The sequence below is a fragment of the Mus caroli genome, chromosome 6 (genome assembly GCF_900094665.2).
Source record: "Mus caroli chromosome 6, CAROLI_EIJ_v1.1, whole genome shotgun sequence".
NCBI classification, from domain to species: domain Eukaryota; kingdom Metazoa; phylum Chordata; class Mammalia; order Rodentia; family Muridae; genus Mus; species Mus caroli.
The window spans coordinates 79,984,121-80,008,405 of NC_034575.1; the positions used below are offsets into that span (position 1 = coordinate 79,984,121).

The 24,285-nt window shown below is 42.4% G+C and overlaps 1 protein-coding gene across 2 annotated transcripts in view; it reads right to left on the minus strand.

The window, feature by feature from the left end:
- The window catches only part of Paip2b (poly(A) binding protein interacting protein 2B), a 28,127-nt gene extending 8,673 nt beyond the window's left edge, over positions 1 to 19,454 (minus strand). The window contains exons 1-4 of one of the 2 annotated variants that reach the window (XM_021165574.2): positions 19,354 to 19,370; positions 18,991 to 19,048; positions 10,889 to 11,063; positions 1,735 to 1,882 (exon numbers count right to left, since the gene is read on the minus strand). In XM_021165574.2, coding sequence (XP_021021233.1) covers positions 1,735 to 1,872 — 138 coding nt within the window. In that variant the 5' untranslated portion in view covers positions 1,873 to 1,882; positions 10,889 to 11,063; positions 18,991 to 19,048; positions 19,354 to 19,370. Of the gene's footprint in view, positions 1 to 1,734; positions 1,883 to 10,888; positions 11,064 to 18,990; positions 19,049 to 19,353 lie in introns of both variants that reach the window. The other variant, XM_021165573.1, reaches the window with a different exon arrangement.
- Between the last annotated feature and the right edge of the window lie 4,831 nt (positions 19,455 to 24,285).

Sequence of the window (24,285 nt, forward strand, 5' to 3'; positions counted from 1 at the left end):
AGCACTCTTAATGTAGAGTTATCTCTTCAGCTCCTTGAGTTATACTTCCTGAGATCACATCTGTTGTCTGCTTGGGTCAGGGTCTCATGTATCTGTGGATAGGCTCAAACTCAATACGAAGCTGACCTCCAACTGTTCTTGTTGACTCTGCCTCTGAAGTATATACCATCATATACTACTGCTTGCTGAGATCTCAAACAAATGGTAGTTCCTTATTTAGGACTTAGTTGTTGTCTCCTCAAGATGACATTCCAATGTGGTTCTAAAAGCCTCATACTTGGTCAACTTTTTTTTTTTTTTTTTTTTTTAGACAAATCCTTGAACTCCTTCTCCCCTTGCTCCTACCTAGCAAATGTTGGGATTATAGGGCAAATGTTGGGATTATAGGCATGCACCACCACTACCATCTTTCAGAGAACATTTCCTCCCCCCAACCCCCCAAAAGATCAAGGACTGGGGAAACGGCTCAGCAGGGGAAGTGCTTATGGCACAAACATGAGGCCCTGAGTTTGGATCCCCAGTGTTCACGGTTTGCGTTTTAGGCTAGGTGTGGTGGTGTGTCCCTGTAATCTCAGTGTGCAGAGGCAGAGGCAGAGGAGGCAGAGGAGGCAGAGAGGAGGCAGAGGCAGAGGCAGAAGAGGTCTAGGAACTCACTGGCTAGCCAGTCTAGCCAATCACCAACTTCAGATTCACTGAGAGACCCTGTTCCAAAAAATAAAGTGGAGACTGAAAGTGAAAGACAATACTGACATATGGCTTCCACATGCATAAGTGCATGTGCATGTGTGTACCTTCTGCTCCAGCCAATGGCAAAGCTAGGGTTAGGGATTATAGCTTTAAAAGTTTTTATTTTGTTTATTTGCTTACTTATTGTTGGAGGGAGGTGCACATGTGTCACTGCACATATGGATGTCAGATGACAATTTGTGGGAGTGTGTTCTCCTTTCACTGTGTGGGTCCTGAGGATTAAACTCAGGTTTGTAAGGCATGGTAGCAATTGCCTAATATGACTTTCCAGAATGAGGTACACAAGAACAGCGCGAGCATGTCAGTTAAGTGTTGTAGTAGACAATGAGCAGGCAAGAGGGCGGGGAAGAGTGCCACACAAGCAGCAGGGACAGTGAAGGATCCCCATCCCTCCTGTGAGTGAGGAGCCTCCACTCCAGTCAGCTGCAGTCCTTCCACTTCCACTGTGTGCATCCTAGTATTACTAGTGGATAGCAGACACTCCAGCTGGAGAAGCTGTTTTCTTCCTGAGTAGGTTTTCAAATATCACATATTTTATCATAAATTGTATATTATTAATTATTTTACTCAAACTTGATTTCATAAAGAAGCATTTTTTTCCAGGGAAAACATTTTTAAACCATATAATCTACCAAGTATTTACCATGAGCAAAACTTACACTTTTATGCTGACTACATCAATGTGGTTGGGTAGAAGTATAGGGAAGACAGAGACCCACAGATGGCAGAAGGGAAGAAGGAGGGAGAGACTACAGTTACTTGAGGGTTTAGGAAGATTTAGAAGGTCAAGCCCTTGGCTCAGAACCCAGAGTTATAGACTCTAACTTGAGTTATAAGCCTCTGGCTGCTAAGGCCTGGAACTCCTGATTCTCTAAGTGTGTTGGGACTTTATTAACACTAAAACAGCCATCCCATACCTATAAGTACAGCAAAAAAAAAGATTCCAGTAGGTCACTGGGATAGTGATTGTCTTCTGCCTTTGCCTACCTGTCTGTTGAAATCCTCTTCATTTTCCATCCACATGTATTCTGCAAATGGGTTTTCCTTTTCCTCATGTCCATTTAATCCTTGGTCTTCTTTGCATTTCACACTGGGTGATGTACTTGCCACACTGGATCCATTCATTATGGAGATTCTAAATAGATTTAAAAAAAAAAAAGCAAAAAATAAAGAACCAAGAAAATATGACTCTAAACACCTAGATCCTTCCAGACGCTTCTCAAGTTGAAGGCTGATGACTGTAATGAAAATGTTGTGTTGGTCTGGTGCTGCTATGTCGTCAAATGCTAAATACTGGTGCCCAAGATCTGGTTGGCCCCAATGAGCAGATGTTTCTCATGGCTACCAAGAGATGCTATGTAAACCTTGTTCCCCAATTTAAAACTATTCATTAAAATAAAGTGGCTACAGGCAATTACTGTGAAGAACAGAAAAGGCAGAAATTCAGCTTTCAGCCTGAAGGTCAAAGGTAGGGATCATGAGGAAGCAGGAGGAAGAAGGAGAGAGGAGAGTGAGAAAGGAAGAAGCCAGAACCGGAAGTCTCCACTAAAGTGCTAGACCAGGAGCACATGCCCAAGTGAAATGCTTCCCAGGATGGATAACTCAGGCGAGACTCACATAGCAAGTACTTGGGAGTACCGCTGGAGATTAAGTCTAGTGCTAGGAAAATAGATTAGGGCTAATTCCCCCCAGTAATTATGTCAACGCTAAATAAATATAGTCTGGGTCTCATTCATTTAGAAGCTAACAAGGATAGAATTAATCCAATTACTTTACACGAACACAACTGTTAGTTTGTAACTGTTATGGCATCATCACATCTATCTACCTATCTATCTATTACCAACTATACAGGTGTATAGTTCTTTTAAGAATTGAGAGGAATGGGACTTGGTGGCCTCACATCTGTCATCTCATTACTCAGACGTCAAAACAGGAAGACTGTCTCAAGTTTCAGGTTAGCCCCGGCTATTGTGAAACCTGTCTCAAACACAAACAAAAAACAAAAACAAAAGGGAATGAGAAAGACTAAGTTTACTCTTTCTAAACAAAAGCCAAATGATGTGGAAGGAGTATCCTAGCCAAACTCCTAAAAGTCCTAGAACCTACTACAGATTAGCTTCCTTACCATTTAGACAGGAAGAGGAAGTACATTCTTTCTAAAAATAGTTTTTATTTTTGCATGTGCATCTGTATGAGTGTATGCCATGCATGAGGGTGCCCAGAGACCAGAAGAGGGCAACAAATCACTTGGAGCTGGGTTATGTGTAACTGTGAACTGCCTTAATGTCTGGACCGGGAACTGAACCCAACTAGGGTCTTCTGCAGGAGCAGCAAGTGCTCCCAACAGCTGAGCCATCTTTCCTGCCCCCGACAGATGCATTGTTAATGAACAGTGTAAGCACCTGCTCTTTATTCTGAGTATAAAATTCTCTCTTTAAAATTTATTTAAAAAATAACAGAGTTCATGAGAGGTGAGGTTAGAGAGATTACCAAAAAGAAAAAAGAAAAAAAGAAAAAAATCACTGTATTGCTAGGCAAAAACAATAAAATTCACTAGCTGCTCAACCACCTACAGTTAAGAACAGTGAGCAACACATGCATAAAGCCTTCCTAGCCCTAAGCTCCCATCTGTGCAGCTACATACATACATACATACATTCCCCAGTTCCCTTCTTGCTAGTAGGATGACATGATGTTCTATATCAACATGAAAACCTGTCTTGGGAACGGAGGCCAGTGTCTCCATGTGATACAGTCTGGAAGAGTCTCTGTCCATCTTTCTGATCATCCTACTGATTTCCTTAGACTATCTTCCAGAAACACAGCCACTGCATTATTGGTTATATTCATTTGAAGTTCTTAATTTGTTGCCACCCTGGTGAGATGGCTCAGAGGGTAAAAGTACTTACTGCTAAGCCTGATGACAGAGTTCTATTCATGGATCCCATGAAGAAGTGGTGGAAGGAAGAAGAATCATTGTATAAAGTTTACCCCCTGAGCCATCTTGACAGCTCTCTATCTATCTATCTATCTATCTATCCTTATTTAAAGGCAAACATGGGTGAATTTATAGCACAGTGGTTCATCTCTAGCATGGCAAATTAACAAGTGAACCAAGATTCATATGACTATAACTTTTCTTTGGCTTCTATATTAGTTACTTTATATACTACTAGGACCAAAATACTTGAAAAATGCAGCTTAAAGAAGGGTTTATTTTGGCTCACAGTTTGAAAGCACAGTCCATCATGGGGAAGGCATGGTGACAAGGATTTGAGAAGCTATTACACCGCACTACAGTCGGGAAGCAGATGCTCAGCTTTCCTTCTTCTTCAGTCCTGAATCCTAAGCTATGGGACAGTGGTGTGCACTTCTAATCTAGAAATTCCCTCACTGACATGCGCAGAGGTTTATCTCCTAGATGATTCTAGCTAGATCTCACCACACTGGCAGTCAATATAAATCATCAAAGCAATTTTAAATTCAGTTTGGTATTTTTTATATCATTTATGTCTTTTTTCTATAGCGACTACTCCTTCCTCCCTTCCTCCACTAAGCTGCTGTCCCTTAGGAGCACACCAGTCACAATATTCATTGTTCCAGTTCATATGCATAAATTTTATCTTCCAATCAGATTCTCTGCTTTTGAGAAACAAGGCTGTGGGGGGCTGGTAAGATAGCTCAGCAGTTAAGAGCATTTGCTGCTCTTTCAGAAGACCTGGGCTCAGTTCCCAGCACCCAGACAATGGCTTTCAACCATCTGTTAACTCTCAAGTTTTAAGGGAATCTGACAGCCTCTTCTGGTCTCAGTGGGCATCAGCTACAGCTGTGGTGCAGACATGGATGCAGGTAAATCACCCATACACATAAAAATAAATATTTTTAAAAAGAAACAAAGCCAAAGTCTACACATGCTTCCATTCATATGCCAATCTCCGCTCTATCCCGCTGGCTGCTGGGAATCAAGTTTCCTTTAACCAAGTTTCCTTTAACAAATTATTTTTCTCTTGTTGCCATCTAGGCAACACACCTGAAAGTTTACCTATGCTTTGAGAACACTTATTGTAGCAAAGGCTTTTACTCTTAGGACTTAGGAGGTAGAAGTACGAGGATCAGCAGTTCAAAGTCATCTTTAGATACCTAGCAAGCTGGAGTTCATCCAGGGAAAATCTGTCACAAACAAACAAATAAATGTGCTAGGAACTTATCTCAGTGCATACCAGGTCTTGGGTACAACCTCTAGTACTGCAAGAATAGTAGAAAAACAGCTCAAGAGTTCTAAGAGAATTTCATATTGGGGCAGCTATGGTGCTTCATGTCTGCAATACCAGCGCTCCAGAGGCTGAGGCAGGAGGCTTATTGTGAGCTCCAGGTCAGACTGTGCTATGATACCTTGTCCATCCCCCATGATTTCATTTTAAACAGATGTGTAAGTAGGGTATCAAGTAAGCAATACATCTGTTTAGCATACTGTAGACAGAGACAGAAGAAATCAGTTTATTCCCAATTGCACAGGGTATCTTCCCCCAGCAGGGGGAATCCAGCTCAGTACTGCTGACCCTTCCTTATACAGTGTGTGAGGAAAGAAGCCTGCTTTGAATGTCAATGCACCTGTAAAATAAGGTGGCATTCCTATACAGAGACCCCACAGGGACTAGGCCTTGCAGAGCAGCAGGTTGTGCTGGGCTGTCATTCTCAAGAACTTACTTGTTAGCTGTTTACAATAGGCAGTTACTCCTGTCCACCAATTCAGACACCATCCAGAGAAACAGAGTACAGTTTTCTGAAACTCTACCTTTGTCCAAAATGAATAGAGATCCTGTCCATATAATTGTAAAAGAGAAGAGAGCAAAAGAGTAAGTCTCTGGTATAGAGCAAGACAGAACACAGTAAGCTCTAGGACACACTTGTTCATGAAAGTGGGAATGGAAACCAAGCATGACATGGGCGTGCTGGCTTTTGATTTTAAGACAGGCCCATCTTAGGTCTCATCCATGGTTTCTGGCTTACAAAACAACCTTTTGGTTCATTTTGGCTTAGTATCAATAAAGGTGGAAGGCAGTCCACTATCCTTCTCTTTGCTCTCTAGTGCTGGGGATAGAAACCAAGGCCTTGCAAATTCTGGAAAGCACTTTGCCACTGAGCTGCATCTCAGCCCTGGACAGGCTCTTATAATGCTGAAGTGCTTTAGACTTCAGGGATCTTCCTCTGTCCCTTTCTCCTCCTAGAAGGCTATTGAAACTAAAATTTCTTTCCCCTAGACAAGTAATTGAAAACAAAGATATATTCTGAGCTTCCCCTGTCTTTCTGCCTTGAGCTGGCCAGAAACAAATTCTCTGATCTTGTGGACTGATCATAAAACTCCATTTCAATAGAGGCCCTGCTGTAGCTGGGAGGACAGATTGTTGTGCAGAGTCCAAGAAGAATCTGGACAGACAGGCCCTGCTGGGGTTTCCTATGCAGTCTTCTAGTATTAGACCACACCCTTGCTGTCTGGGCACACTATTACAGGGTCAGTAATCCTGTTTCAATTATGCTTTTATAATGAAGCCTTCCTTCATAAAGAACTCAAAGAAGTGGTTTGGAGCATTTCTACACAGCTGAACACAAAGAAGCTTGTAGGAAAATGAACTCATTCATGAGTTGGGGTGAGACCGGGGAGGGGGGGGCAGCTCCCCAGGACTGGGAATTCCTAGAGACAGGATATTTTCCAAACTCATCCCACCAATCTCTGTCTGGCAATCTGTTCCTTTGTTGTTGTCTTCTTTATTTTTGTAACAGGTGTCTCATTCTGTACCCCTGGATGGTCTGAAACTGGCTATGTGGACCAGGCTGCCCTTTACCTCACTGTGATTCTTTGCCTCTGCCACCCAGATGCTAGGATTACAGGCATGTAGCATCAAACCCAGTGGTATTTGCTTCCTACAAAATATCCTTTAAACTAAACTTGTAAACATCAGTATTTCCCTGAGTTGTGAGCTGACCAGCAAGCTAAACCTAAGGAAGGGGGTGATGGGAAGCCCAAATAACAGGTGGTCCTAAGTTTCAAAGGTCTGCAAACCTCAACTGGTGTTTGAGTTGAGGAAGCTTTGTGTTGGGAATGAGCTCTCAGTCTGTGGGACCCGATGCTATCTCTACATAGACAACGTCAGAATTAAACTGCCCAGCTGGTTCCTGCCACAGAGAAGACTGCTAAGGCACACACATTTTGAAATCATAGAAGTGATCTGCACTATAAACACATAGTAGTAGAAGCTGAATTTGTTTTTCCTTTAGTATCATCAGGTTATTGAACTGAATATAAATACTGAGGAAAAACAATTCTTGCAGTTCTCAGTGCTGACCACTAAGATGTACTTTACATTCAACCTGCAGCTTCCACTAAGTGCAAAATTGGTTTTTCCCAACAGTAGCAATCTAGATAGCTGTATAACATGACCACATTAACTATACAGGCTTTAAATACAAAGTACTATCACATCTATATTCTGACTGAGTAGGCATAATCTATCCAACAAGATTTTTTTTCAGAGCTGGAGACTAGAACCCAGCCTTACGTATGGTGAGTAAGTATGTCCCTTACCATAGAGCTAAACTGCAATTTAAGAGGGTTCACACATGGAAAAGACTACCAGGGAGGGCCTGACTGAGGAATTAAGCTACCTTTCTGTGTTATATATAGGTTAGTTTAAGATCACACTGCTAGGTGAGTGTGAACTGGTACTTTAATGTGTCCCTAACTTTGTTTAGTAGCTGGCTGAGAATAGGATATTCTGCTAGAGATTCCAGCTCCTTGGGAGGCATAGATACTGAGATGTGGGGAAGATATGTGATGATGTGAGGTCACTATCCTTAATATCACTGATTTCCAGCCACAGCGCTTCCCCAGAGCTGCTTCTGGAGATTCCACTGTCAGTCTGCAGTTTAACAGGACCCTTTCTCATAGCAAGACACATTTTTTTTTTTTTTTTTTTTTTTTTTTTTTTTTTTTTTTTTGGTTTTTCGAGACAGGGTTTCTCTCTGTATAGCCCTGGCTGTCCTGGAATTCACTTTGTAGACTAGGCTGGCCTCGAACTCAGAAATCCGCCTGCCTCTGTCTCCCGAGTGCTGGGATTAAAGGCGTGCGCCACCATGCCCGGCACGCAAGACACATTCTTACAAAAGTCTAATGTAGCGGGGATGAAAAAAAATATATGCCCAAAGCTGTCAGATATAAAGAAATGTTCACTTTCATAAGCCAGACTAAGATTAAGAGTATCTGCCATGATGTCAGCCATGCCACAACAGAGCTGCCCTATGTGACAGGAGTGAGCCGATTGTAAGCTTGGAAGAGCCTCTTCCCACAGTCAAGCTTTGCCAAGCACAGCCTCTGCTGACAGCCTGCCTGCAACTTCATGAGACTCTCAGGCAGAGGACTGGGTTACTCCTAGATTCCTCACCACAGGGTACAGATCTGCTGTTTTAATTCTTAAGTAGCAATGTGGTGACACGTAAGTATGAAGTAGGAAAGTGCTGGAGAAGTGCTTCAAGATCAGACCCAACATGAGACAGACTTCAGGTCTAGCCTGGGTCTAGACTGCACTACAGAAATCCAAAAACAATATGAAAATTATTCTTTCAGTTTTGACAAATATCTTAGAAGAGGAAAGGTTTATTTTGGCTCAGAATTTCAATCTATTGCCAGTTGGCTTCACTACTGTCAGGCCTATGCCACAGTAAAAACATCACAGCAGAAGGGCAGAGTGGAAAACTGTTCCACCTCATGGCATCAGGAAACAGAGAGAAGGAGGGCTGGGGAGCACATGGATTAAAATAAACCCTTCAAAGGCATACTTCTAGTGAATGACTTCCTCAAAGTCCTTACAGCTCAACAATCAATGAAATCAACAACAGATTAACTCTCTCATGAAGTTAGTATCCTGGTGATCTAATTATCTCAATAGTGACACCAGTTGGAGACCAATTCTTCAACACGTGAGCTTTTTGAAAAACACTTTACATTCAAACCACCAACAGGAAACATGCTGAAAATGGCAACGGTCATCATGGCTAAAGCTAAGCAAGCACAGTAAACTCAGGGTTGACAAAGCTAGCACAGAGAAGATGAGATAGAAGTATCACCAATTTCAGGTTACTTTGATATATACAGCAATACCCTGACTTCTACCTTAAAATCAAATCAAATCAAAGTAAAGCCACAACATCCCCAAATAACAAAAGAATTAGCAGTGGGTGAGAAAGTCAAGAAACTGACAAAAAACACTTAAGTGATTCCTAAGAGTAAAATATAACAACAAAAAAAGATGAATTATAGAGGCAGCTTTTAAATTGAAGACTTCCAGACTAGAAAGACAGTGTAAATGAAACACCACCTCTTTGCTGATATTGCAGTGCACCCTGCACTGACAGACTGATGCAGACCCTCTGGGAAGAAAGAATCAAGAACACAAGCTTAAGGCAGGTTCCTGGACCAGAGCCAAGAATACAAAACATACAATACAATACAATACAATACAGAATTTAAAAAGCATTTGACAAGCATTGAGAAAGCACATTCTGGTTCAGGGTTCTCAGTAAGGAACGTATCACTTGGAAGCATTTCTACAAGGCCTTCCAGTTCTGCTCTGTCAGGTCTAAGCCAACACTTTCATTTTTGTTAATTTGCTACAGATCATTCTTATAGAAGAACTACAGGCCATTCCCTTAATACGGTGGCAAAACTCTATGTAGAATAGAAATTCTGGAGTAAAATTTCTTTTTTTTTTTTTTTTTTTTTTTTTTGTTTTTTGAGACAGGGTTTCTCTGTGCAGCCCTGGCTGTCCTGGAACTCACTTTGTAGACCAGGCTGGCCTCGAACTCAGAAATCCGCCTGCCTCTGCCTCCNGAGTGCTGGGATTAAAGGCGTGCGCCACCACGCACGGCTGGAGTAAAATTTCTACAACAGCAGTTCCCAAATTGGCATTCTTCAAGCACTAGTCTAAGGAAATCTTTGAAGCAAAGATTTCCTCCCCATAGTTAAGTGCTAGGAAGATACTCAGTGGGTACAGTACTTGATTTGTAATCACAAAGAACCTGAATCCAATTCCTACCACTTATGTAAAGAAGCCAGATGCAGTGGTATGCACCTATACAAGGCTGGGGCAGTGGGAATAAGAGGAGAGGATCCCTGGGTGGGGCAGGCTGGCAAGTCAGCCTTGAGAAATCAAGGAGCTCCAGGTTCAGTGAAAAAGGCTATTTTAAAAAATTAGGTGGAGAGCAATATAGATAGATACCTAATGTTGACCTCTGGCCTCTGTATGTGCACATATGTGCTTGTATAAGCCTGTAAGTGCACACACACACAGTCATGGGAATTCACAGCTAAGAAGTCTTGTTCAATTTACTAAATACTTCCTAATTTTATTAACTTAGTCATTTGTTTTATTATATCTATTAATTTATTATTGCTATGATATGACTGTTGCTCATTCAAAATTCAGGTGCTGACTTACCACATAACAGCAGTAAGAAAGAGCATCCTTTTGAGGAGGGGAAGAGGCTTGGGAGTGGGATTAAAAGCTTTCAAACAGTATCTGGCTCTCTCATTTTTCTGCCTTATACCTGGTGAGGACAACAGAGAAGACGAAATGTGCTATCCTATAAGCAGAACAGCCTCACCAGAAAAGTAAACTGGTCACTGCCTTGATCCTAACATAAAACTTCTGTTCTTTGTAAATATCCAGTCTAAGGTATTTTATTATAACTGCACAATCAGACACCTATTTACTTATTCATTCATTTTTGTTATTCATTCATTTGTTATTTAAGATTGGGTCATACACACACACACACACACACACACACACACACACACAGATATCCATCCTGGCTGTCCTGGAACTCACTTTGCAGACCAGGCTGGCTTGGCACTCACAGAGATCCATGTGCCTCTCAGCCTCTAGAGTGTGGTTTACGGTGTGCACCACCACAACCGACTGTTTTTTTATTTTCAACTTAATGCCTATTAACTTTTATAGACTTTTATAAACAATGTCCCAAAGATATTCTGTGACATTATTCTACTGGTTATGTACAAAAATCGCAATATGCTCCATAATGCACTTAAAGACATTTCCAAAGGCAGAACCAACAGACTTACCAATATTTAATCATAAGATTGTACTCAGCCTTCAAATTATCCCTAGTTGAAGGCGGTCAATTGTTTTTCCAGGAAAACATCAAATAGGGGTCAGCAGGGGGACTCTGACTTCTTCAGCTTAGCTCCAAAAAGAAATATACTCTTGTGTAAAATGATGTCGTTTTAGCCGAGAAGACTAATAAAAAAATTAATGAGGTCAATTATTACATGTACAATATTTTCTCATCAAATCTCTAACGTCAACTGATAACAAAACCAAAATTGTCTAAAATGATGCAATGGAAGTTTGAACACATCTCTGCTAAGGATCTTCTCCACACTAGATGTCTGAATAATTTCTGTCAAGGCTCTCCCCTGTGATCATCTCCATTAGACATTTGACCACACACTTAAGAAAATGGGACTCAAATTACTTGTACCAGGAATAGTTTACTTAGCTGGGCGTGGTAGCGCACGTCTTTAATCCCAGCACTTTGAGGTAGAGGCAGGCAAATTTCTGAGTTCGAGGCCAGCCTGGTCTCCAGAGTGAGTTCCAGGACAGCCAGGGCTATACAGGGAAACCCTGTCTCGAAAAAACTAAAGAGAGGAATAGTTTACTTGTACCCATGAAGGTTTCCTGAGATCGAGAGTCTAGCATGCATCTGTGCAACCACCTCCTGAGCCTCAATAAATGATTTTTGCTGACTGTCATTTCTCAAATATTATCAGTATTCTAAATCTCAGGCCGGAGGATGTCTGTGTCTTTCAGGGATGATCACTTTGTATTTCCCAACACCGATGACTCCCCACTACAATCTGTTTCTGACAGGCTCAGTTACTTAAAACTGACTTCTAGAAAATGTTTATGTGCTTTTGTTTACTATTTATCCCTCAATGACATGAGTGGCTAATGATCTTCTCCTGTGAGTTAAAGGCCAGACATAAACGCTACCACAGTGGAATCATCTCAACTCCAAGAATTCTACACTGCCAAGACCAACAAATTCACCCAATGACCACTGCATTTGATACAATTTTGAGTAAAAATAAAAGAATTATCATAGCTAAGAGGAGAGAAGAAAGCCTAAACTACATTATGAGACTGAACACAGTAGATATACATACATAACAAGGTTCATTGGAAAGAGCCATATTTCAAAGTTAACTACCGATAAAATCTTGTCGAGCAGGCCAAGATCAGGACAGAATTGCTCTCTGGGAATAAGAGTGCTTCCCTGTGCTCCAGGACAGGGAAGACAAGATCAGTCAGGAATGGGCAGCTTTTAGAGAGGGAAAGGCTTCAGTCATGGAATGTAGACTACACTTCAGGACTTCTGGAAAAACTGCTTGAGCCTTGGAATGTGTAAACTCTAAGAACAGAACTAAAGTCATTAGGAAGTGAGAAAGCATTTAAACCAAGTTCCACTAGACCAAAGGTTCTTAACCTGTAAGTTGGGCACCTTTGTGTGTGTGTTGTGTGTGTGTGTGTGGGGGGGGTGGATTCATATAAGATATCCTGCATATCAGATATGTACACTACAATTCATAACAGTAGCAAAATTGGAGTTATGAAGTAGCAATGAAATAATTTTATGGTTGAGAGTCACCATAACATGAGGAACTGTATTAAAGGGTCACAGCACTAGGAAGGTTGAGAACCACTATGCTAAACCTTTTAGAAAAAGAGAAACCCTTACTTATGTAGGGAAAAAAAAAAAAAAAAAAAAAAAAAAAAAAAGTGAGCCGGGCGTGGTGGCGCACGCCTTTAATCCCAGCACTCGGGAGGCAGAGGCAGGCGGATTTCTGAGTTCGAGGCCAGCCTGGTCTACAAAGTGAGTTCCAGGACAGCCAGAGCTACACAGAGAAACCCTGTCTCGAAAAAAAAAAAACCACAAAAAAAAAAAAAAGTGAACCACCCAAAATCCAGGAGCTGGAACAAGATTAAAGTATCAGCTCTTTATCCAAGTACTTGCTGGCTGTTCTCCTCTCACAGGCTCTTCTGGAAAGTTCTCTGATCTCCAGCATCATTGAACAGTAAATCTGGCCTGAGGTGTTACTTCTCCTATGGAAGTACCTGACTTCAGCTTACGCATTTCCTTCCTGAAGCCCTTGCTGGTGTCTTACTAATGAGCTAGATTGCTTGCTGTTCCTTTTCCTTTTTTTTTTTTTTTTAAATTCTAAGAGTCTTACTAGGTCATCCTGGCTAATCTGGATCTCACTTATGTAGATAAGGCTGGCCTTGAATGAGATGTGCCTGCCTTTGCCTCCCAAGTACAGGAATTAAAAGAAGGTACCACCATACTTGTTTTGATTTCTTGGACAGGGTATTATAAGTTGTTCGGGTTGGCCGAAAACTTGCCATTTTCTGCCTCAGCCTTCTGGGCATCTGGAATTAATTGAATATATCACCTCACATAATAAGTCCATGCTCTTAATTACTACCCATTTAGTTCCAGAAAAGCTATAAAAACAAACTTATTTTTCTCAGATACTACATATGGCCAGGGAGTAAAAGCTGAACAAAATGAAGCTTGCTAATAGTTTCAGAATGTTTCTTATAGGAAATTCCAACTTAATTTTTATCCCATGTATTTCATGTCAGGACTTAGTTGGTAATAAAATTTGACCTCAGCTGATGTGGGACCTTCATTTTCTACCTGGCACAAACACTCCTGTTTGTCCAGAAGTATGAACATGTCTAATAGTGTTGTCCCAGAAGCTCCAGAGTATGACACACCACAGAAAGCACGTCTTTCTAGACTGAGTCTCATCTGCCCTTACAGGCTTAAGAGCCTCTACAGAGTCACCTTCCAAAGGATCTCGTTTCTGAAAGTGACTCCATTTTACAGTCTTCAGGAACTCATAAACTAGCAACATTTTAAGTCTTTTACATTGCAAAATGTAAAAATCTCCTTACTGATGCCATTTTAACAAAACAAACAAACAACTACAAACTAAAACATGGAAACCCTGGTTGGTGCTGAGGTGTCTATAACAATGTACTAATGCAGATATGAAATTCTTCAGCCTATGACAGTGAAGTCATTTACTCACTCACCACTTATGAATCTCCCATGCATCATATACTGTTTTAAGTCCTGAAAATATAATGAAACTCACTCTAAATAGAGCTCACACAGCAGAAACAGATAGACCAACAACTGATTTACCATGTAATGTGAAGTAAAAGAAATAGGAGTAAAATGCAGTCTAAATTAGAGGAAAGGAGTGGCTAGTGACATGCAGATGAGGAGTGGGTCCTACTTTGCTTGAATAAAACCAATTCAATTTCTTTCTACCTCACCCCAATTAGGGTTTTTCTATGTATCCCTGGCTGACCTGGAACTCAGTCTGTATAGTAGGCTGGCCTCAAACTCAGAAAGATCTGCCTGCTTCCCATTCCCAGTGCTGGAAATAAAGGCATGCAACACCACCACTGAACTTTAAATTGATATTGTCAATAAAAATTCTACACTACCGAAACTGCACAAACTTTTGTAAAAATTGGAAAGCACAAAAAAAATAAAATAAAATAATGGGAGCCTACAGAGCACTGCATAGATACTTCCTCAGACAGTAGTTTTTACCTGCATGTATGTTTATGTGTATACATACAGATGTATACATTTTAAAAACAGAAATGGGTTAATCTTTGGAGTTGTTTTTGTTATTTTAATGAGATAAATATACATCCCATAAGGGTATACTTACTGGCTTCATCCAAAGAAGTTTTGCTTCATGTTACTGTATATAACAAGAATTAGGGATGGGGCTTTCAGCCTACTAAACATGTGACCAGTTGGGAATCTAATCTGAGTGACTGTAGAGACTTCATCAAGGGTGTATAACATGAACTGGGTGTGGGGCTGTGTTCATCATTACTGTTATAGTACGAGGTTGTCCACCAAAGGGAACTGGCTAAGTAAACCATGGTATTCTATGAAGTAGCAGAGAAGAAAGATGGTCTGTGTGCTGAAGAAGAAAGGATTGGAACAGGTGGCTGGTGAGGGGGAAATCTACTTATCTAATATAATACCTTCTCTGGGAAGCCTTTCAGGAGGAGTTGAGAAGTCCCCAGATCAAATGCCTGTGCAATAGTTGCCATGTATCAGGTTCTCACCTAAGCATCAGAGGTAGAAGGATAGAACTGTAGAACCTGTTGTCATGGAGCTCAGAATAGTCAGGAAGAGAGCCATATGAACAAGTAGTTCTACCACAATACAACTAGATGCAGCACCAGGAAGATATAATGAATCTTTGACACGTGTCAACCATTTTGCTAGACGCTCTATATCTGATAGTATCTATTATCATGTAAGATAGGTGTCTAAAGAGAAGCCCTAGAACCCCTCGGTTACCCTCTGAAGAAAGGTAAATGTCTCCAGAATCCTATTCAAATATAAGAGCCAGATAAGACATGAACCAACCCCTTTTCTTTGTTCATGTGAGACCAGAGCAGGACTCAGTACCTCAGCTAAAGACAATATATGGGTTAAACTTGGAGATTAAGAACCAAGAACCGGGCTGGTGAGATGGCTCAGTGGGTAAGAGCACCCGACTGCTCTTCCGAAGGTCCAGAGTTCTAATCCCAGCAACCACATGGTGGCTCACAACCATCCGCAACGAGATCTGGCGCCCTCTTCTGGAGTGTCTGAAGACAGCTACAGTGTACTTACATATAATAAATAAATAAATCTTTAAAAAAAAAAAAAAAGAACCAAGAACCACACAGGGCAGTGGTAGCGCACGCCTTTAATCCCAGCACATGGGAGGCAGAGGCAGGTGGATTTCTGAGTTCGAGGCCAGCCTGGTCTACAGAGTGAGTTCCACGACAGCCAGGGCTACACAGAGAAACCCTGTCTCGGAAAAAAACAAGAACCTGGCTTGACTCGAAATTCTGCCCAATAGGAATCTTCTGGTTTAGAAGAATAAAGATGTGGTCGACTTAGTTTTCTTTAGAAGCTATGGATGTTAGATGGACAAAGCATAAGAAAGTGGGTATCCAGGACTAAAATCCTATCTTAAATACTACCAAGCTGTTGCTCTATACCAGTGGTTCTGAACCTGTAGGTCATGACCCTTTTGGAGGTTGAACAAACAACCTTTTCACAGGGTTCAAATATCAGAGATCCTGCCTATCAGGCACTTACATTATGAATTCATAACAGTAGCAAAATTACAGTTTTAAAGTAGCAACAGAATAGTTTTGTGGTGGGCGGTCACCACAACATCAGGAACTGTATTAAAGGATTGCAGCATTAAGGAAAGTTGAGAACCACTGCTCTATATGGTTTTGAAAGCACTAAGGTTCAGACAATATGGATGATGAAATAATTTTCCATTCCTTTTTATATTCATCCCTCATCACCACAGGTAATGTGTGTGTGTGCCTATTCCTTGGAAGGCAAAAGTGTCTACTATATATCATCAATCTTGAAATTAGGACACAAGTGCAAAGTCTAAAGTCGGACCACAGTTGTTCATTAGTTGATGGCAGATTCAGATTCCAAAGAATAGGTCAGCATGATTCTTTGACAATAACCCAGAAATGTGAAGATGGCTTAGTTAGTAAAGTTCTTATCTTATAACTTGTCCTTAGAAGCCACCTAAAAAAGGCAAGAATGGTGGTGAGTCTGTGATAGCAGCACTTCGGGGGCAGATGGGTACACAATCATACCCCTCCCCCAACACACCAACAGGTTACTGGAGAAAAGTTCAAAGAGAAGAAAATATGAAAAAAGTAGAAATGGTCTGGAAGTCCTCTTAGGTCTTGAATCAAGAAAGAGGATACTTAGTGTCAACTCAGACAAGATAATCTCTAATTTCACCCACTCAAGCCCTAGCTGTCTATCTTTCTGACTCAAATACAAGATCCAGAGGGCAGTATCTTAACCTCTAGCTCATTGCTATCATCTAAAGTAGAGTACAGCTTAGAGTAAATGCTTAATAGATATTTGTTGAGTGAATGAATAAGTGAACAAATTTCCCAATACACTAAAAAACCATCCTAGATGGATTTGGAAGGTGGGAGTATCAGGAAATGAGGTCTAGGGATCATTCACAAGTACAATTCTTAGGTGTAAATCTTTCTTGCTAAAATTTGCATATATAGCCCCCAAACTAATACTGGTGGTGCCTTTGGAGTCATTCTTGGTGTGATGGTTAATCTTCATTGCTATCTTGACTAGATTTAGAATCACCATGGAAATATGCCTCTGGGTATGACAAAAAGCTTAATGGAGGAGGGATAACCCAATCCACCTAGACTGTGAGCAGCAGCATCCCAAACTCATGCGTTTGAGTGCATGTGGTGGGCTGAGCATTCATCTCTCTCTACATCCTGACTGTGGATGCAATGGGACCAGCTCCTACAGCAACAGTGAACTACATCCTTCACTCTGTGAACCAGAACAACTCCTTTTTGACTTAAGCTGTTTTTGTCAAGTATCTGTTACAAAAAGAAAACTAAGTGGTGCACATGGATATGTAGATAGCAGCACACTTGCTCTTGCCCTTGTCCTTAGCTAAGGTGGAAAAAGTCAAAGTTGGACCCCCGTAGTTTGGTGCTCACACAGAGATGCGAGGACAGAGCAATAGTGGGTAGTTTTGTGCTGAAAGTTCTAACTTTGGGGTTAAATGGACAGAGTTTACGTTATAACTCTGGCACCTATTAGTGGGAAATCACACCTCTGAAAATCATTTTCTGTTGTATAAAATATAGGGAACAAAATCTAACATGATAAGTGGTTTTCAAGATGTAAGATTATAATCTACATAAGGCACGAAGGTTAAGGAAATGCAATTGAGGAAATCTAGGGGAACATGAGTTGAGGTTGGAAAATGGAGGATAGGGCTTCTCTCCAGTCCCACACCCTGAACAGCAGAAGTCTCTGTGCATTTAATTCTTGGCTTATAGGTCTCTCCTCTACTAAACTTTAAGATCAAAGGAAGGAAGCACAAGCTACCATCTTCTAAATTTCCAAACAAGTGATCACTAAGCACAGATTTATCAAAGACATGGTAAGTACATTTGATTTTCAAATGCAGACTTACAACAGTTTACAATAGTGACCAACTCAGAGATCGTAGTTTACCCATGACTTAGAAAACTGCTATAATTGACAAAAATCACAACAGTTTTAAGATTCCACTCTTTCCAGTGTGATTCACTAATATGGCACAAACCTAAGGCCTGCGAGGCAATGCTGTCACCTATGAGTAAAGACTGCTTTTAATTCCCTCTAACAGACTTCTTTCTCTACTATGACAAAAATCTTACCACAGCAAAACACAAGGAACTATATACTGTTATGTGCTACAAATTGGATAAGAAAAATACTAAAGCAAAGCTTACAAACTCCACAACAGTGAATCTGATGCTAAACTGCAACTTAATTTTCCTTTGAGAACCAAGAAAAACAATTCCAGATATAAAGCCAAGAAAATGACAACATGAGAACAATGCAATTTTGGATATGGATATATAGATAGATAGATAGATAGATAGATATAGATATCTTATTCTTCCTCCCTTTCTGCCTAAAGTACTAGACTTATTTCAATACTCAATTTCCTCTAGCTTCCAAAATAAAACCCCTATTGTCTAATACTCCTCAACTTCTAAAATCTCAGTTAAAACTATGAGTGATAAGCTAATTTATTCGCAGTAAACGTATGGCATATTTTTATTTGGTTTTGAGACAGTGTGAAAGGCCATCTAGAAACATATGGTTAGAGCCACCACAGGAAGCCAAACACTGCCATACTATGAGGTATAAACAAATAAATTCTCTGTAAAGATAATGCTGAAGGTCGCCTCTGGGCTGTTGTAATTCTCTCAGAGGCTGTGTGTGATAATCACATGTGTCCCGTATCTTACGGACGTCCGGGATGACCAGGCCCTTCCTCATAGTGTAAATTAGTGCTCTAAGCTGGGTCAGAATCCCGTTCCATCCCGTTCCACGTAACAGATTTCAAATTGGTTGCTGCTGGCAAGCCTTTCCACCTGCATTTTCAGCAGTTTTGAGCAAAAGCACTTTATGAGGACAATGATTCTAGAAGAGAGGGATTAGATGGCATGGAAGGGGAGGCAGAGTTTAAGCAAGCCCATTGCAGTTCCGAACCTTGCGGAGCCTGTGTTCAGCGTCGTCATCTGCCTCTCGCCTTCACCCTTCCAGGTGCCTACAAAAAGCAAAGTGAGAGGTGTTAGTTTCAGGGAAAATGGGGCTGAAATCCCGAGGTTGAGAGTGAACGTCTCAGAAGGCGAGCGAGAGGAGGGGCGGTCGGAGGCGGCAGGTCATACGCAGCAAGGATGGTGAAAAGGGATGAGGTGAGAGGAGCTGGCCCGCGAGCGCCAGAGCGCCGGACGGCCTGGGCCCGGGCCGCGCTGGGAAGGGGCTGTGCGCGCTCCCGGGCAGCTCGCGGGGAGAGGGGCTGTACGCAGCCCCGGGTGGCCAGACGATCCCAGCCCCGACGCCTCAACCCACCTGGCCGCGCGGACAACGCCGCCCCGAGGTCCGCACCACAGCACAGCGCCGCCACCTGAGAGCGCGAGCCTCGGCGCACAAACGCTCGAGGTACCTCGGCCTCACACGCGCGTCTCGCCCCGCCCCCCAGCGCCAGTCATTGGCTGCCGGACAACGCCCCGTCCATCTATTGGACAGCAGAGAATGCCGCTCACTTACCTGGTTTTGATTGGTCTAAATGTGAAACAATGCCCGCCCAGCTCTTTCAGAAGTTCCAGTTTTTGATTGGTCTTAACGTCTGTCCATTCGCTCCGCCCTCGATGGAGACTCCCAGCTCTGATTGGCTGAAGAAGCATTGGTCACGCCTAGATTTCCAGGCCAAGGATGAATCACCCCCACGTTGGGGAGGAGCCAGAGTGCAAGGACTCCGGGTTTGTTTACAAAGGCTTCTGCTCCCGCTTCATCCATTGGCTAAGCTGTAAGCCTGTGTCACTTGTCTAGGTCACTTTAGAAAAGGCAGTAGGATTCAGGGATTTCCTCAGCTGTCCACTAGTTAGAGATGAGTTTTGAGAGCGGGAATTTGCTTCTGTGTTAAGTCGCGAGGTTAAAAATTAGGACTATTTGGGAGATTGGACGAACAGAAAGGGATGCTTCCACGTTTTTAGAAACAAATTTGACTTTTTCAGTCCCAGCAGGCTCAAGATTGAGGCAGGAAAATCATTAATTCCTCAGGGCCAGCTTGAGCTCATTGTGCGACCTAGTCTCAGAAAAACAAGGCACACACACACACACACACACACACACTTGTTCTGTCCTTTGGGTTTAAGATACCTTGTATTAGCTAGTTTTATGTGTCAACTTGACACAAGCTGGAGTTATCACAGAGAAAGGAGCCTCCCTTGAGGAAATGCCTCCATGAGATCCGGCTGTAAGACATTTTCTCAATTAGTAATCAAGGGTGGGAGGACCAGTTGTGGGTGCTGCCATACCTAGGCTGGTGGTCCTGGGTTCTGTAAGAAAGCAAGCTGAGCAAGCCAGGGGAAGCAAGCCAGTAAGTAACATCCCTCCATGGCCTCTGCATCAGCTCCTGCTTGCTGTCCTGCTTGAGTTCCAGTCCTGATTTCCTTTGGTGATGAACAGCAATGTGGAAGTGTAAGCTGAATAAACCCTTTCCTCCCCAATTTGCTTCTTGGCCATGATGTTTGTGCAGGAATACAAACCCTAACTAAAACAATATCCAAATTTTAAGTTATGTCTATAAAAAGAAAATAGGATATTGGTGGCTGGAGTGGTGGATCAACAGTTAAGAGCATTTGCTTGCTATTGCAGAAGACAGGTTCAGTTTTCAGCACCTCATGGTGGCTTACAGTCACTCTAGCTCCAGGGAATTAGATGCCCTCTTCTGGCCTCCAGAGTACTGAATGCATATACATACTTGAAGTTAAAACACTCGTGCACATAAATCTTTTTATTAAAGTGGAATTAAAAAAAATAAAACTTCTCATACATCTGTCTTCTCCTACCCACTGTGCTAATTACAATCACAACACAAAATATAGGTTTAGTAAACAAGTAGATAAATATAATAAAAATATTTAGATAAATTCACTGTCTAACATTAACTTTATCCTCCTCCCTCCTAAGGGAATATTCTCCCATAATTGGTCCTTTAGGTACTCCAGATCTATCACCCACTCTTTTTCTCAATGAATCTACTTTGTTTGTTTGTTTGTTTGTTTGTTTTCAAGACAGGGTTTCTCTGTGTAGCTCTGGCTGTCCCGGAACTCACTCTGTAAACCAGGCTGGCCTCGAGCTCAGAAATCCGCCAGCCTCTGCCTCCCAAATGCTGGGATTAAAGGCGTGCGCCACCACGCCCGGCTATGAATCTTCTAATGGATGGATGTTTTTAGTGGTACACATTTGTTTGTGTGTGTGTGTGGTAGTGTGAGGAAGTCAGAGGACACCTCATAGGAATCAGTTATTTCCTTTGACTATGTAGGTGCTGTGAATCGACCTCAAGTGGCAAGGCTGAGTAGCAGACACCTTTACCTCTGAGCTTCTTGAAGGCCCAAACTCTTTACTCTTGTGTGTGTGTGTGTGTGTGTGTGTGTGTGTGTGTGTGTGAGTGTGTGTGTGTAATTTGTGTTTATGTGTGTATCTGTGTAGGGATAGGTACACATGGGTACAGGTGCCCAAGGGCGTTGGATGCCCCTGGATCTAAAGTACTCCGCAGTTGTGAGCTGCCTAACGTGCTGGGAATAAGACTCAGGTCCTCTGCAAGAGCAGTGAGTGCTTTTAACTGTTGCACCATCTCCAGCCCATAGGGCATGACTCTTTTTTTTTTTTCAGAAGAGCCAATAAGAGCTGCAGTTACAGGCAGTTGTGAGCTGCCTAATGTGGGTGCTAGGGACTGAACAGAGTCCTCTGCAGGAGCAGTCTGTTGTTCTCTTAGTGGCTGACCCATCCCCCTAGGTCCTAGGAGCTGAGTCTTAACTGCATCTAACTCCATTTTGTATCCACATAGAATCATATTTACAGCAGTCCAGTAGAAGTTCTAACGTGGTAACCTGGAAGACAGGATAAATGAAAAATGATCTGACCCCAAAGTCTGGCTCTTCTGCCTCAACCTGGGTATCCTATCTACATAAGTTGTACCACTGTTCAAAATGACTACCCTAGGAGCTGGAGAGATGGCCCAGAGGTTAAAAGCACTTTTTGCTCTTGTACAGAACCCAGGTTTGGGTCCCACAGGGTGGTTTGAAATAGTCTGTAACTCCAGTTCCATAGGATCTGATGCCCTCTTCTGACCTTAGGCACCAGACACACTTATGGTTCACACAGTAAACACTCATATATATGAAAAGAAATTTGGAAAATACCAAAACCCCCAAATACCACTCTAAATGAATGAATTACATATATGTATATGTATATTAATGTGTTAAATACATACTTAATAATAAATACAAACTTAAGTAAATCCAATGATTGAGTAAATGTTATTGAGCATTGACAGCATTTCAGGCTCTATGCAAATAGTGCAGCCAAACAAATGAAAATCGCATGAATTGTTTGCAAGAGCTCTGATGGTAGCAAAGAAATAACCCAAGAGTATTCAAGTGTCACGAGTGCTAACAAAGAAAAAAAAGGAAAGTTATTGAATGTCCAGGAAATGGCTATTTTGAGTGGAATGGTTAATTTAAGAACCCTCTAAAGACAACGTTGAACAGAGAGGCACAAATGAAGTGAAGAAGTAACGATTGGGAAAGCGCCACTAACCTGCACATCTCCAGAATCCCTCCTATGTGGCCTCATTAGTTCCAAAGCTGCGTGGTTAGGTAGGTTTGCATTCCATTGAAGATTGCCTACTCAAGTTTAAACCTTCGTTTAATGGTTCTGAGACCCCTACCTGTAGATACCAAAATCCATGCACACTCAGGTCCTGTCCTAGTTAGCTTTAACTGTCAATTTGATAGCCTAAAATCACCTGAGAATTGAGGGATTGCCAAAAACAAACAGATCTTTGAGCATATCTGGGGGGGGTGTTTAATTAATTGTTAATTGATATAGGAGGTCCCAGCCAACTGTGGGCAGCACCATTCCCTAAGCAAGTAGTTCTGTGCTGTGTAAAAAAGCTAGCTGAGTATAAGCCTGTAAGTGAAATAGTAAGCAGTACTTTATTCTTCTATAGTTTCTGCTTAAGTTTCTTTTGGCCACACTTCTTTGCTTGCAAATGTTCATTGCAATGAATTGTTGGTCTAATACAAGGCCTCTGGATTCTGTCAAATTACGAATTCTGGAATCTCACTAGGAATTCTTTCAGATATTCTGTTGTTGCCCTGTGTCATAGAGATCCTGTAGTTTTGGATCTGTAGGACCAAACTCTCTATGCACTCCAGAAGTACATCAACTGGGTAGATGTTGAGGTAGACCAATTTAAAGCACTGGATCTGGGCCTGAGAGATATCCGAGCCAACCAGCTCTCCTGTACCCACACCACTAGAGTGGGCTCTCCTTTCCTGCCTGGCTGGCCCATCCAATGCCACAGCCAACAAGGGGCAGAGCCAGCTATTCCACTCACATACTCTCAGGCCTGGCTCATATGAGTCCATGCCAACAGAGCCATCTCTACTGTGTTATCCAGGTGAGATGCAGGGCCTGTGATGGCTCTCCTACTATCATGTCCTAGGGCCCAGGCAAGATGCAGGGCTGTTCTCCTGAGTGTTGCAGCTGGTGAGGAACAGGGACAGTTCTCTCACAGTGGTGACCCTGAGGCAGCTCTCCCATCTGCTGTAGGTGGCAAAAGACAAAGGAGGGGAGGAGAGCATCTCTCTCATCCTGCCACAGCACAGCAGACAAGAGGCAGGGCACCCAGCAGACAAGTGGTGGGGCCAGATCTTTCATGGTTACACCCTCAGGGCTGGCTCCCCGCCCCACCCCCCAACTTCCACAATTAGGGCCAGCCTTACTGTGCTTCCTGGACAGTGTGTGAAGCTGATTTCTAGAGTACTGCAGCTTGATAGGGGGTGGGGTCAGCTCTCCTGCTCTCAGGCCCACAGGGCCAGCGCTCCCATGGTGCTCAGTCCAGGAGTAGGGCCAGTTCTGCACAGCCTTCAGACATATACACCTCCCCAGGTGGCAGCCCAGACCATGAATTTCAGCCTGGCCCTTGATGGCAACAGACCCCTGCTGCTTCAGGGCTATAGACCCAACTGTGGCAGCACAGGCCAGGACCCCAGCATGGTCCCAGGTGGCATCACTGGCTATTCATATCCTGCTGTTCTTTACTACCCTTGAACCTCCAGTTCTGCCTCTCTTCATTGTGCTTCATTGCCTGTGTTTAAGAACCCTAAATAGCCGGGCGTGGTGGCGCACGCCTTTAATCCCAGCACTTGGGAGGCAGAGGCAGGCGGATTTCTGAGTTCGAGGCCAGCCTGGTCTACAAAGTGAGTT